This window comes from Thunnus albacares, chromosome 15 (genome assembly GCF_914725855.1).
Source record: "Thunnus albacares chromosome 15, fThuAlb1.1, whole genome shotgun sequence".
In the NCBI taxonomy this organism is placed as follows: domain Eukaryota; kingdom Metazoa; phylum Chordata; class Actinopteri; order Scombriformes; family Scombridae; genus Thunnus; species Thunnus albacares.
Window position 1 is genome coordinate 25,773,025 of NC_058120.1, and position 14,167 is coordinate 25,787,191.

Here is a 14,167-nt window from a genome sequence, read left to right on the forward strand (position 1 = left end):
TGAGATGTTTTTCCTAATTATGACTTAATATCTCATACTAACGAGAACAGAACACCTTGTGAGGTCATCGATATTGATGTCAGCGACTAATTTAACTAATAATTGAGAGTCAATATTTGAATAATATAAGTAAATAAAGAAAGAAATTCAGTCTGATGATCAGGTGACCGTTTCAACGTTTCAAACAGATGCAAGTTTGCAGCCGAGTAAATCCGAGCTGTTTCCGTGGCAACACTATCAAATGAAATGATGTGCACTGTAGCAGGTCACAAAGCAGCGTTTTTATTGATTGATTGATTGATGTTGGTTGTTGTTGTTGTTGTTTGTAGAGCTGTAACAATTAGTCGATCGACAGAAAACGAATCTGCAACTATTCTGATAATTGATTAATGGATTCAGTCATTTTTTTAAAGCAAAGATGTCAAATATTATCTGGTCTGAAGATGATGTTGTGAGGATTTTTGTGTTATAAATGACAGTGAACTGAGTGTCTTTTCAATTTCTTTCTATCTAAAAAAGAAATTTTAAAAGGCTTTTTTCACTATTTTTGGACATTTTATATATAAAACAATTAATTAAAAAAAATTTAAAGACGATATCTCTCTTTATTACTGCACATTTATCACACTCAACACAAAAACATGGCCGCTGGCATTTAACTAACAGACTGTGTGTCGCTTCTTAACTGTCCTGACGAACACGACGACCTCATCAGTTCCTACGACTACGCTGATCATAAGTTTGTCATAACGGAGGAAACATCTCTTTTTATTTTGTTTTGGTGAATGCAACGTGCTTCTGTACTCTTGCAAGTCGTGGTGCTTTTCTAACATTTAATCAGTAAATATCATGATTAATATTCAGTATTTTCACTGATAACTGAGACAGTCAGGAACAAGGTTTTCATACTCAGACAAGCTTTGATCTTCAAGGGCTCCATGTAAATAAAAACGGGGACTTTAGGGCTTAAAGATGCAGTTATTGTGGGTTTTCTGTTTGCTTGTCTCCACTAAAATCTGGTTTGTGTACATTTCTTTTGTGTTTCGACAACCTGAAGCACAGAAATATCCTCGAGTTTAACCTGCAGCTCCACCTGCAGTCGTCCTCACCTGTAGTTCTCTTTGGCATCGTCCACCGCACACTGTTTGAACTCCTCATACATCTTCCTGTTGAAGTTGTCCCTCAGGAAGAAAGACCAGAACCTGAACAGAGTGTTCATCTCCTGAGACTGGCCGATCCCCAACCGTTTCCTCTCTGAAAGACCACAACAAAAACGGCTTAGCCTGATACACCAAACTCAAACCTTAAAAAATGTGATTATGTGATGGTGTAAAAAAAAAAAAAAGCAGGTTTGTATCTTTTAGGCTTCGTACCGTTAAGGCACCGTCGGCGGTACTTGTGGTATCCCTGCTGGGTGAAGCCGTTGTCCTTCAGCAGCTCGTGGGATGGATGCCAGAATTTGGGCAGCGACTGAGGGGTGCAGCCGTAACTTCCTGTCAGCGGGGCTCCTTCTGATGGGGAGGCGTTGGAGCTGCTGCAGGAGGAAGGAGGAGGAAGAGGAGGAGGAGGAGGAGGAGATGTTTGAGTGGCAGAGTAGAAAACATTATTATTTACTACACATACTAAAGACATCCCGCTCCAATCAAGGCATATTTTAATTGATGCATAAACAGAAAACCTGATCAAATTCTTATCATTTGTTTATTTTACTGTCATCTGCACCAGCTGACCTGCTGAAACAATTAAACAATTCATCGACTAGCCGACGGACTTTTTCATCCTACGCACTCGTCACTGAGACCTTCAACAGATAATTAATGTCTAAAACTTTGATAAATCAAGTAATTATTTATGTTATTTATCAAGAAAAAACAGCAAATATTTGTTGTTTGTTGCTTTAGACGCCATTTTTCACAGTTTTAGACCAAACTATGAATCGATTAATTGGAAAAATGATCAGCAAATCAATCCATAATGAAAATAATCATTAGTTGTAATCTTACTGCTATGCCTGTGTTTTGTGCAGTAACAGCAATAACTACAAACTACTGAGTTATTCATCATTTATATTAATATACAGTTAAGTTATTTTGTCAAGAAAACAAAAGACTTTTCTTGATCCACTTGTCAAGCAATTATTGCCAAAATTAGATCACTTTTACCAACCTACTAATCTGTAATTGTTGCTATATGAAGCACATGAGAAGTGAATAAAGGTCAGTAACGTCGAGCAGATTAACACCAACTGAGAGATGACAGAGCGAAAGGAGGAAACGACGAGTTTGTGTTCTTCTTTTGCTCGTCCGAGATTCATAACCGAAAGGCAGCGTCATCAGACAATGAAGAAGTGAAGCTGCAGTAGAAGCGGCGGTCGGACCTGATGGATGCGGAGCGCGGTCGGTGTTCACGTGAGTCCATCACCCAGCCGATGTGAGCCTCCTGCGGGGGGTTCGAACTGTGGCGGGTCTTCTTCTTCCTCGGCGTCTGGAACAGAAAACCGCAAAAAGACAAGATTCCTGAAAATTCATGTTTCACAGAGCTGCTCGCCACGACATTAGAGCACTGAAAGGACATGTTTTCTATGATTCATTTCAATATCAATACATCTGCTGGTAGCAAATTATCACATGTGAGAAGCTAAAACCAGAAAATGATCATCAAAAGATTAGTTAAACGGTTTATTGTTGCAGCTCTACTGGTTGAACATGATATTAAAGTCGTTCTGACTCAATGTTGATTTCCAAAATGATGAAATGAGGACATCAAATGCAACTGGAGCAGGTGAAAACAACTGTTATTTGACCCTTTTTGTCAGTTTAACCATGTAAACACATGACAGGCGGCTATTGTAATGAAACAGGTTCAATTTATAGAAACTGTTCTCAGTTCTGCACTGAGCTCAACCAGGAAAAACTCAACAACAGGGTGAAATGCAAAGAGGTTACTTACAGGCTGATGTTTATTATACACAAACTATTTAAATAAAAACATCTGTCTGATCACCTGACTGTAATCCAGGAGTCAGTAGATATTTAAACTGCAGGTCAGTAAATGATACAGTGATTTTATGGTGTGATGATCATGTGACTGCAGCTTTATTATGGAGACAGTTTCTCTGATATGAATAGTTTAGACAATAAAACTATTTTTTTTTTAAATTCATCACAATGTAAATCAGATCAGACTGTTTAACAGACTCAGCTGCTCAGAGCCGGAAGGAAATTTAATAAAGTAACAAAGAGGAAGTGAAAGATGAAACTTGAACACTGTGGTTTCTAATCTGTTTGACCCCTCGTTACTGTGACCAGTTTAACCATAAGATGATCTAAAGAGGTAAAATGATCCAGTAATTCACTTCACAAAATATTAGAGGAGAGTCTGAAAAAATAACGATAACTTTATGTATCAGGCATATTTCTGCTTCCTCTCAGACTCGTCTCTTCAAGTAAAGCTTGAATTTATTGTTTAAAATTTTAATTTTTCTCTTATTTCAGTAACAGCCTGGTTTTTATCTCTTCATACCACACTTTTCTATTATTATTGCTCCCCTCTTTAACACCTGGGAGGAGCTCAGTACACTGAAGCTGCCACTAACGATCATGTTTTTCAGAATAAATGGGTTTCTTTTATTGTTTTCTCAATTAATCAATTAGTCATTTGGTCGATAAAATGTCTGAAAATGGTGAAAAATGTCAATCACTGCTTCCCAAAGTCCTGACCAACCATCTATAACCTAAAAATATTTTGTTTATTATCATAGAAGACTAAATAAACTAGAAAATATTCACATTTGAGAAGCTGGAATCAAAGAATTCAGACATTTTTTCTTATAAAATGTCTCAAAACGATCACAGTTCACCAGCATCGTCTTCAACCTGCTACTATTCCTCTAATGAACCGGAACATGCCGGTCTGTGTCATCACCTGTCCGTCGATGGGGCCGCTCTCCTTCATGACGGGGTAGAATCGGGGGGTCTTGCTCGGGTCTTGGCGTCCGGGGGTCCGTGGCGTTCTGGGGGTTCGGGGTTGATGAGCGCTGGGAGACTCCGGGACCGTTGTGGGAAGAGAGCGAGCCAATTCTGCTCCGCTGTCGGCTGAAAACACAAATATAACATCAGTTTATGCTGTTTATACACTTTACTAGATTATTCCCATGTTTATGATCACATGACGTCAAATTTCTCTAAATATCTCAAGCAGTAATATGATATATTTCTTCACAGATGTGGTCAGAAAATAGAAACAACAACAAGACGTGTTTACTAAGTGTGAGAAGGGTGTGGTTGAAACGCAGAAACACCACACAGGATGCTCAGCGGCGGCTCCGTCCACCCACCTTGCATGGGAGGAGGCGGGACTTCCTGGTTTGGTTCAACGGGCACTTTAGGGGTGAGATTCTCAAACTCATCTTTACTGATGATGTTCAGCTTCTTGAAGTTCTCTACTTCCTGCTGGGGAACAACACGAGAACAGGAGAAAAATGTCAGAAAGAGACGAAAGAACGGCAGCAACTAGAGGACAAAACTGAAAGATTTGTAGGTTCTTTGGGTTTTGGACTGTTGATCTTTCACTTTGAGTCACGTTTTATAGACTTAATGTTGCAGCAGTTCTATGCAGAGGTCATATTACAGGTTTAAACTGGTGACATGGTGGTGAAAATACTTCATATGCCAGAGCCTGCAGCCATGCGGGAATGTGTGACACACAGCAGATGTGCAGCGTACTTTGAACTTTACACGCCAGCGTCAGAGAAAATCCAAGTGACCTTGGCGTGTGTGTGTGTGTGTGTGTGTGTGTGTGTGTGTGTGTGTGTGTGTGTGTGTGTGTTTGTGTGTGTGCTCAGGCGTGACATTTCCCACATGTGGAGACATTATCGTCAACCTTTGGGCTGAGAATGAGCTGAACACGCTGAAAACTTACAATCAACAACCCCAAAAAAAAAACAAAAAAAAAAACAGAGTGATACTAGTTGGCATTTCCAGGATTTTTTTGGCTTTCAAACAATTTGGCTAAAACTGTACAAAGAGCAAATATTGATATTTACTGGATTCCTGCCTGTCTGTCAACTTTAACTTGAAATTTTGTATTTTGTGAGACTTGATTTATTGACTCTGTTTCATTTCAGAAGGAAAAATTGAATCTGCTGATTGAGTTTATGTATAAAAATATAAATATGTGTCCTTTCATACAGTGTCTTGTGTCTTCACTATCTTGTCTTAACGCCCATCATGTCTTATGTAAAGTATGTTGAATTACTGCTGTAAAACTAGACTACAAACTGATCCGGAGCCGTGAATCATTATTACACAACTCTGCACCTGTTATAAAATAAAGTGACATAACACTCAGTGACCTATAGACAGTCTGCAGACCAGGCAGCTCTTCCTAAAAGCAGGTCAGTCCTCTCTGCAGGCTGCTGCTGCTGCTGCTGCTGCTGTGTGACACATATGTAGTCTCGGTCTGGTATATTGTCGGTGATAAATAGTCGCCTATTTTTGGCCGCATCCGCGCGACGGCCGCTCAGTTTAACGGCTCTGTCGTAAAGTCTTGGTGTCAGAGCGTTCTGACCTGCAGAGAGCCGCTGACCCTTAAACTGTGATGACAGCGACTAAGGTGCAACTGTTTCTTCAGGCTTTGTGGAAAAATTAATTTATTGTTTTATTGATTTTCAGCTGAATGATCTAAGTTCATCTTTGCATCTGAGCCTGAATACAGTGTGTAGAAACTGTTACTGTAGTTTGTTGTAATAAATGATACAGTTGACAAATGTCCACATGGTGGAAATTATTTGGAGTGATTACGACAAACACAAACAAGGTTGTTTATTTGTGGAATAAAAAGACATTTAAGCTCTGAGAGGAGCTCTTATATTTATGAAATATTGGTGTTTACATGATGTGATAATCAAGACTTTCTGAACCAGAACTGAGAGATCAGAGCAAATATCCATCTGTAGCTTTAATCAAGTCCACTGAAGTCAAAGGAGAAGATTTTTATCATTAAGGACACCAATTAAAAACACATTATACATTTATTGATGTGATTGTTTTCTAGGTACTTTTAGAACCTTTGTATGTTACTTATTTATTAACATCTTTGTATATTTAAGTATTTGAAATGGTTTTAGTACCTTGTTTGTTATTTATTAACTCATTTGTATTTTTCTTTTTCTGTATATGAAATGTTGTCTTTTATTGGCTGCATCATGGGTAAAGACACTGAGACAAACATCCCACTAATCTTATTAAAGTTGTTGTTGTCAATTACAACTATTTTGATAAAATATCCTCCCTGCTGTCACAAATTTAAATTGAAAGATTTTTCATTCATTCTTTGAGCTTTAATTCAACAGTAAAATAAAACGTCAGTGTCCCTGCATCTATAAAAGTTTATTTAGCATTTATAAGCACTTTGTTAACATTTAATAAATGTTTATAACACATTATAACGTAGTTGTGTGCAGATATAAGGACATCTTTAAGTGTTTAATAATGTACAGTATTTGTCAGCATTTATAACTTCTCCTATGAAGACATATTTTATATCCTTACAACTGTGTTTTATTGTAATTAGTCATCATCTGTTTATATAGCCTAATTATGGAGGCCCACAGGAGGAGTTACAGATGATGAGAAATACATTAATAAACACACTAACTGCTTAAAACTACATTATAGTTATTTATTAAATGTTTATATAATGCTTATAAATGCTTAAAGTGTTACCACTTAATGTGTAAAATAAAAATGAACACTGTCTGACGTTTGCCTGAATAAACTTGTGTAAAGCATCAGTGTTTGAGTCTCTGCTCTGTATTTGTTTTTAACTTTAGACAGAATGACCCACTGCCACAGTGACTGTAACGGCACAAAACTAAAAAAAAACAAAAAAAAAACACGCAGCAGTTAACAACAAAGCAAGTGACTAAACTTCACAGGAAGTGAATCCAGTTTTGGAGCAGAAGTCAGTCAGTCAGTCAGTCAGTCAGTCAGTCAGTGAAGGCCAAACAACAACCGACCAGATCCAGTTTACTGGCCGTGGGACAGCTGGACGCTAACATTAGCTCTGAGTTTTCATGTGGAAATAACCTCCGTTTTCTCTCAGTCGCTCACATGTTCGTCTCTTTCTCAGACAGAAAATTACAGCCCTGGTTAGTTTTTTTTTATATTTTTACTGTAGATAACCAACGAATGTTATAATGAGATTAATGTTTCAGTAATTGTAAGTCACTTAATGCATCATATGGTCGACATGTTGCAGATTTGTTTGGTGAAGCTTCAGGACACAAAAAATGAGGTAAAATAGATCAAAAACTATTGATATTAGTCAAGAAATGGTTAAATTATGAAAGGAATAAACAGGTGAACTGGATGTACATCAGCTTTATGTTCACTGTATTTTATATGGTTTGTTTTACTGAATGTTTTGTATATTTTATTATGTTTTAAGTGCATTTTATGTTTTCTAAGTTTCCTTCTTGGACAAGAAAGTTAAAGTTGATGAAGTTGATGGATAAACTTCAACACTGAGACGAATTTGTTGTCCTGCCAGGAGTTAGATAAAAGCTCAACTAACTGTCAACGATGCGTAAAAACCACAAAGCTTGAACTGACGTTTCCATCAATCATCTCCTGTAAATTTCTGTCAAACAGCGAATAAACAAACGTCGGCGTTTCCCCTAAAGAAATACGACTTAAAATCTGAAAACAAGTCTATAAATCACTCGCTGATAAGGAGCCCTGATGATCATGTGACAGGCGAGCCGCCGCCGCCGCCTTTTCTCTGACTGATGGACTTGTTTCGACGTGACGGGGAACACACACGTGTGTTACGTGTAAATTACAGAACCGGTTCTTCCTTTTCTTCTGTCAGACCTGCGTCAACACGCCGGCTTCCCTAAACTTATATATTTTAATGAACTGTCAATCCAAAGAAGAAGATACAGAAGTCTAGTTTTCATTGACACATTTTTTAAAGCTTAAAATAAAAGTTATTTTAGCAGAAGATGAGCTGAAATATCTCAGGTTTGGTTTTGGTACTTAAATTAAAGCATTTTTATGACGTCATAGTAACTTTTCTTGCTTATTTTTATGTGAATAGACTCAATGCCACATGAGTTTCTCAGTAAAATACCAAATCTAAGGATTTAAGTGTTCCAAATGAGGAGAAAATGGGATAAAAAAAATCACTAAAAAAGCCTAAATTTGAAGCTTTCAAATACATAATCTAGCTGTAACAAACTCTAAATGCGTCCGTATCTGATCAACTACTTCCTCCTCTGACCTTGCTGCACTCCAGCTGCTCCTCTCCCTTCCACAGGTCCTGTTCGTAGTAGTACAGCCCGTCGTTGATGGCTTTGGCCAGGTCGGTGGTGATCTTGGCTCGGGACTCGTGGTTGCCCGTGCGGTCGCCGCCGGGGTGTTTACGGATGTAAGGAGGCGTCTGGGTGACGATGAGGATCTTGTTGACGTCTTGGTCGTCCAGCTCGTAGTCTGAATCGTCTTCGTCCGACCAGTCGGTGAACTTGTTCTTCCTGGGCGCCATCTGCTCCATCTCCTCGTCGAACATGAAGTCCAGCTCCTCCTGGTCGGGTTCGGCCTGCTGAGGGGCGCGGCGGCCGGGAGGAGGCGCCTCGCTGCGTTCCTGGAGGACACGGAGAACATTCGGCCGTCAGCAAACGGACATACGACAAAACGCTGAACACTTTAACATTTAATATTGTTACAAAATGTTGTTTTTTGTGTGTTTACCTAAAGAAACTCTGCTTGTATTATTTAAGGCAGAACTCAAGTCAAAAAGATCCAGCAGATAAAGTCTAATCAATCCTCAGGACGTCACTAATTTAAGGTTTAATTTACATCAAAAAGTAGAAAAATAGGAATGACAGTATGTTTTTGTGTGGCCTTGATTGAGGTTAAAGGAATAAACTCTTTTCAGGAGACCAGACAGTCCATCATAATATGTGGCTACTTGTGACGCATCTGCAGAAAATCCCACAACGTTTAAAGTTTAAAAAGCTTGAATGGACCTAAATACTGTTTTTGACTGAAATGTGACCACAGCACTGACTATCAAAACCTGTCGAGTACTAAAAGTTGGCATTGAATGTGTCATCCTGTTTATTCTTTAGTTCCCAATTAAAATCAACATTTTGCCAGTTTCAGTCTGTGGCCTTCAGGCTGCTTAAGTTTAGTCAACATTTAATAAAGAAAATCAAAGAAATTCTGCTTCTTTTGTTAAGATGAAATGAGGCTTTTGTAGAAAAACGAGCTGAAATAGTATTTTAAATGAGGTGTTGAAAAAAGTTTGTTTCACCAAACTACTACAGATACTAACATCTGAGGGAGAAATCATTTCTCATGCTGTAGGGTTGTAACTAATGATTATTGACATTATCGATTAATCTGCAGATTATTTTTTCCATGAGTCACTTGGTCAATCAAACATCAGAGAATCGTGAAAAACACTCCTCACAATATCCTGGAGCAAAAGATGATGTCATCAAATATTAAATATTATATTAACAGTAATTTATGACCAAGAAAAGCAACATATTCTTCCATCTGAGAGCCTCAAACCTGTGAATATTTGACATTTTTTGCTTAAAAAAAACGGCTTCAACAATTATTTGATTATCAGAATAGTAGCCGACTAATAGTTGTAGCTCTACATAAACTACACAGCAGATGGAGACATGATTGATGATCGTCTACTAACAATAATATGTTAGACAAAAGGTCATATTTTGGAGAAAGCTGGTTCTGGTTCACATGATGTAATTATTTTCCAGAAACAGATGATTGGTGACTTTATTCACTTGAAATTTAAAAGGTGAGATAAAGGTTTGAGAGACAAATAGAACCGATAAATAACGAAGTTCAGCAAATATGGAAAACGCAACGAGCAGGAAATAAGAGTCAGTGTCAGAAATGGAAAACATGAGAAGCACGGAGAGGAAAAAAGGGGGGAGAAGGAAAAGCTGTGATGGGTGACTGAGAGGAGTACTCAACTGCAGAGGGGAGGAGGTCGGGAGGAGGCTCTGAGGGAGGAGGGGAGTCGACGACACACACGTCATCGCTGACGTGCTGTCGGCCGAGAGACGAAGGAGAGAAAGGAGGGCGAACACAGACGGGGAAAAAAAGATGAAAGTTAATGAGAAACAGGAAAAAAAAAAAGGGGATGATGGGAGAAATGAAAAATGGAAAGATCATAGGCCTGAAGCTGCCGCTCGGTACCTTTCCCTTGCCGGAGGGCTGTCGGTGGCGTTTCTCCACCTGGATCCAGGCGTCGGGGGCGGGGGCGTCTTTGGAGGCGTCCGCGGCGGGGAGCGACTCCTTGCCGGAGGAGACGGGCTCGGCCGAGTCCTGAGGCTGCACGGACTCGGGAGGAGTCTCCTTCGCGGGCGATGAAGCTGAAAAGGCCCGTCACATCACACAGACACTCAGACAACCTTCAGCAGAGTTTTAACATCACACGTCACGCTGTCGGCTCGCATTTAGGCGGCGAGGTGCTAAAGTCTGAAACGCTCGTCTCGACACTCGTTAAGATTCTACAGCTTTCAACTTGAAACCGTGACATCAGAGAGAGAAGGAGAGTTAATATGGACGAGTATTTTAGTAGTTCTTCCAGTTTGCTGTACAAATTTATATTTATGTTTCTAAGAAGCCAAGATGCACATTATGTTCACACTAGAGAAAGGCTGCAGCTAGCAAGTATTTTCATTATTTATTAATCTGCAAATCATTTTCTTAATTAATCATTTTGTCTATAAAACGTCAGAAAAAAGTGAAAACTGTAAGTTATAATTTCACAGAGTCAAAGGTGACGTCTTCATATATTTTTGTTCATCTTAAACAGTTTATTATCATTTATAACGAAGAAAAACATTAAATCATCATATATGAGAAGCTGAAACCAGCAAATATTTTGCGTTTTTGATTTTTGAAGTAAATGAGAAAAATCTTCTTGTTCCAGCTTTTCAAATGTGAATAATCGCTGCTTTTCTTTGTTCTCTGTGACACTAAACTGAATCTCTTTGTCTATTATCTTGTTAGTCTGACAAAAGAAGATTTTTTTACCATTTTCAGACATTTTATTAACCAACCAGTTAATCTATTAATCGAAAGAATCATCTGTATATTAATAAATATTGAAATTAATTATTGAAGAAAAGCAGCAAATCTTTGAGAACCAGGAAACAGAGGATGTTGGCATTTTGGCTTGAAAAATCACTTAAACAATCAAAAAAAAAGTCATTGTTGCCCATTAATTTTCTTAAATAATCCTTTTAGCTCTAATCAACTCGTGTACACAAATACTCAGTAATTAACAACTAGCACCTTTGAATTTTGTAAGGATAAGACTAAAAGATGCTCTACATTTTTGGTTATTGACAAAAATCCCATAAAAAGACCAAAACCAACATGTTTCTCAATATGTTCCCTCCACTGTCTGTGGCTCTGAGCCCTGAGCTCACTGGTTCCTACCAACAGACACAGATCTTTAAAAATACAAGTTTTTTTATTTTTAAAAAAGGCAAACCAACTTAGAAAATGTCCTAACATTTTGTTATTGTAGTAAAGTATTTGGTATTGTGGTTTGTTACAGAGGAATGAGATCAGACTTTGGATAAACAGTTGATCAACTCATTGTTGGTTTTTGGTCTTTTGATGAAGTTTGTTTTCTCCTTCATTCTTCATAAAGACGACCTCTATATACTGACCGGTCTTTGCAGAGTTGAGTGTCTGTCGAGGAACGAACTCGGGACAGTTGATGAGCTGAGAGAAGTCGGTGCGAGGGGAACCCACGACGGTGGGGACGGCGATGGGCCAGCGCTCCGGGTCGGTTTTACAGCGAACCCTGTCGTCCACCAGCTCCACCTCCGTGCTGCTCTTCAGGGCCTGGAGAGCAGAAACACATACATCTTCTTCACATCTCCGAACCCCAGAGTATAGCCACGTCCCAGCTTTCATAAACCGAACTCATTATGGGATTAAAATGAAAACAAACACACTTTTATATGTGAAGCTGCAGATCTCTGTGTACAAAAGTAAGTACGGAGTAAAGAGTGGACTTATCGACGATGCGATTACCTCGATGATGAGGCTGATGTCGGTGGTGAGGGCCTGGACTCTGTGGAAGCTGGCGATGAGGGAGATGGGGAGGAAGCCCTGCGCGTCCATCTTCCTCCTCAGGAAGAAGTCCCGCTCCAGGTTGTGGAGGCTGAAGTAGTATTCACTGCAGGAGGAGGACGGCGTGATACGTTTAGAAACTCATCAGAAACATCAGTTTTTAATTTAGTTTAATTATGTTATTGCATCGATATCAAGTCACAGTGGTACAATTTGTGGTTCTGGAGGAGCTTTGTCAAGTCTGAGAAAACAACCCTGAAGACGTCATCGTGATGTCATTACGGTTATTTTAGTTTGGATTCGAAGAAAACAAATCTATAACAGAAACTAGAGGTTAGAGGTTTGAACTACAGTGGTATTTACTGGACGAGATGGTCTAACTGATGATGCTATCCAACAAAAGAAGTGAAAGTTCTCAAATGTTAAACTTTAATATAAAACAGTCTAAAATCAGCAGAATATTTTAAATTCAATCAGAATATCTGATCAAAGAATAATAATTATGAATAGATTACTAATCTGACAGCTTCTAAACACAGTTCTATAACTAAGGATTATTTTCATTATCATGTTATTTGATGATAAATTTGATTGATTAATCATTTAGTCTATAAGACATGAGAAAACAAATATCTATAGAGCACAATTTGACATCATCATGTCAATGTCTTGTTTTTTTTCAGGCAAACAGCACAAAACCCCAAAATATTACTACCTACAACATACATGAACTATATGTGTTTTACTGTGTGACGACCAAGAAAAGCAGCAAATTCTCATATAATATGGAACCGTAATGTTTGGCATTTTTGCTTTAAAGTTACTTTAACAGGTTATCAATTATTGGAAGAGTTTATTTTCTTTTGATTTGAGCTGCAACAATTAGTCAATTGATAGAAAATTAATCACCATCAACTGTTCTGAGTCAACTTTTAAGAGAAAAAACACAAATGTAATCTAAAATTATCTGGTTGCAGCTTCTTATTTTCCAGTTTCTTTAATCTTCTGTGACAGTAACTGAATATTTTTGGGACATTTGAAGACGTCATCTCAGGCTTTAAAGAACAGTGGTCGACATTTTTCACATATTTTCAGACAATTAATGTACCAAATGGACCAAACGACTAATCGATTCATTGATAAAATAATTGACAGATTAATTGATAATGAGAATAATCGTTAGTTGCAGCTCTGGTGACATATGGACACATTTCAGTCAATACCAAACGGCTCTAGTTAACAATAGAGAATAATTAGTAGAGGAGAAATTTAATTTAATTATGTGAATTAAAATTTTCATTTAAAATGCTTCTGTAACCTTCAATAAATAGAGAATCTTCTGACTGTAGCACCGAATCTTCAGACTAGAAAAGGTCTCTCTCCATGACTTGTCACACCATTTAAAGTCACCGAGCACACACACACACACACACACACACACACACACACACACACACACACACACACACACACACACACACACACACACACACACACACACACACACACACACACACACACACACGTCTGTACGTCAGACTCAGCCTGCAGGCGGTGACGATTTGTCCTTTCATGTGGAGTAACGCTGGCCGAGTGAGCAGCCTGAATAATGCTGAGGAAGACGAGAGAAGAGAAGACAAGAATTTCACCCCCCCCCCCCCCCCCCCCCCCCCCCCCCCTCACTCCCTGAAACACAGTTTTTTTTTTTTTTTCTTTTTTACATTTCCTCGCTCAGGCCAGCGTATAATTCATCCGCTGTCCCCTCCGAGGCACTCAGACTATATTTAGGACTCTACCTCACCCTTCACTATTCTGAGTCTGCTTCTGCAACGAGGCCAGAGCTGTCAGTCAGACACAGAGCGCAACGCTGCCCCCTGCAGGACAAAACCAAACCCAGAGCAGCCTTACAGACCTAACATGCTCAGGTCAGTTAGAGACACACACTTGCACCTCAGACCTGACTCCACAGGAATCTAAACTATGGAGATGATGCTCAAAATTAATAGGAATTTAATGGATAAATAACTGTAGTTGTG

General features: G+C 38.8%; 1 protein-coding gene across 7 annotated transcripts in view; it reads right to left on the bottom strand.

Annotated features, from left to right (window-relative positions):
• larp1b (La ribonucleoprotein 1B) overlaps positions 1-14,167 on the bottom strand; it is a 32,701-nt gene that overhangs the window by 3,480 nt on the left and 15,054 nt on the right. For 4 of the 7 annotated variants that reach the window (XM_044373949.1, XM_044373954.1, XM_044373951.1 and 1 more), the window contains 10 exons: positions 12,093-12,237; positions 11,723-11,900; positions 10,236-10,411; positions 10,011-10,085; positions 8,284-8,643; positions 4,337-4,451; positions 3,925-4,094; positions 2,378-2,484; positions 1,374-1,534; positions 1,110-1,254 (listed from right to left, as the gene is read on the bottom strand). In XM_044373949.1, the coding sequence (XP_044229884.1) occupies positions 1,110-1,254; positions 1,374-1,534; positions 2,378-2,484; positions 3,925-4,094; positions 4,337-4,451; positions 8,284-8,643; positions 10,011-10,085; positions 10,236-10,411; positions 11,723-11,900; positions 12,093-12,237 (1,632 nt within the window). The remainder of the gene's footprint in view (positions 1-1,109; positions 1,255-1,373; positions 1,535-2,377; positions 2,485-3,924; positions 4,095-4,336; positions 4,452-8,283; positions 8,644-10,010; positions 10,086-10,235; positions 10,412-11,722; positions 11,901-12,092; positions 12,238-14,167) is intronic. The other 3 variants (XM_044373950.1, XM_044373956.1, XM_044373952.1) reach the window with 2 other exon arrangements.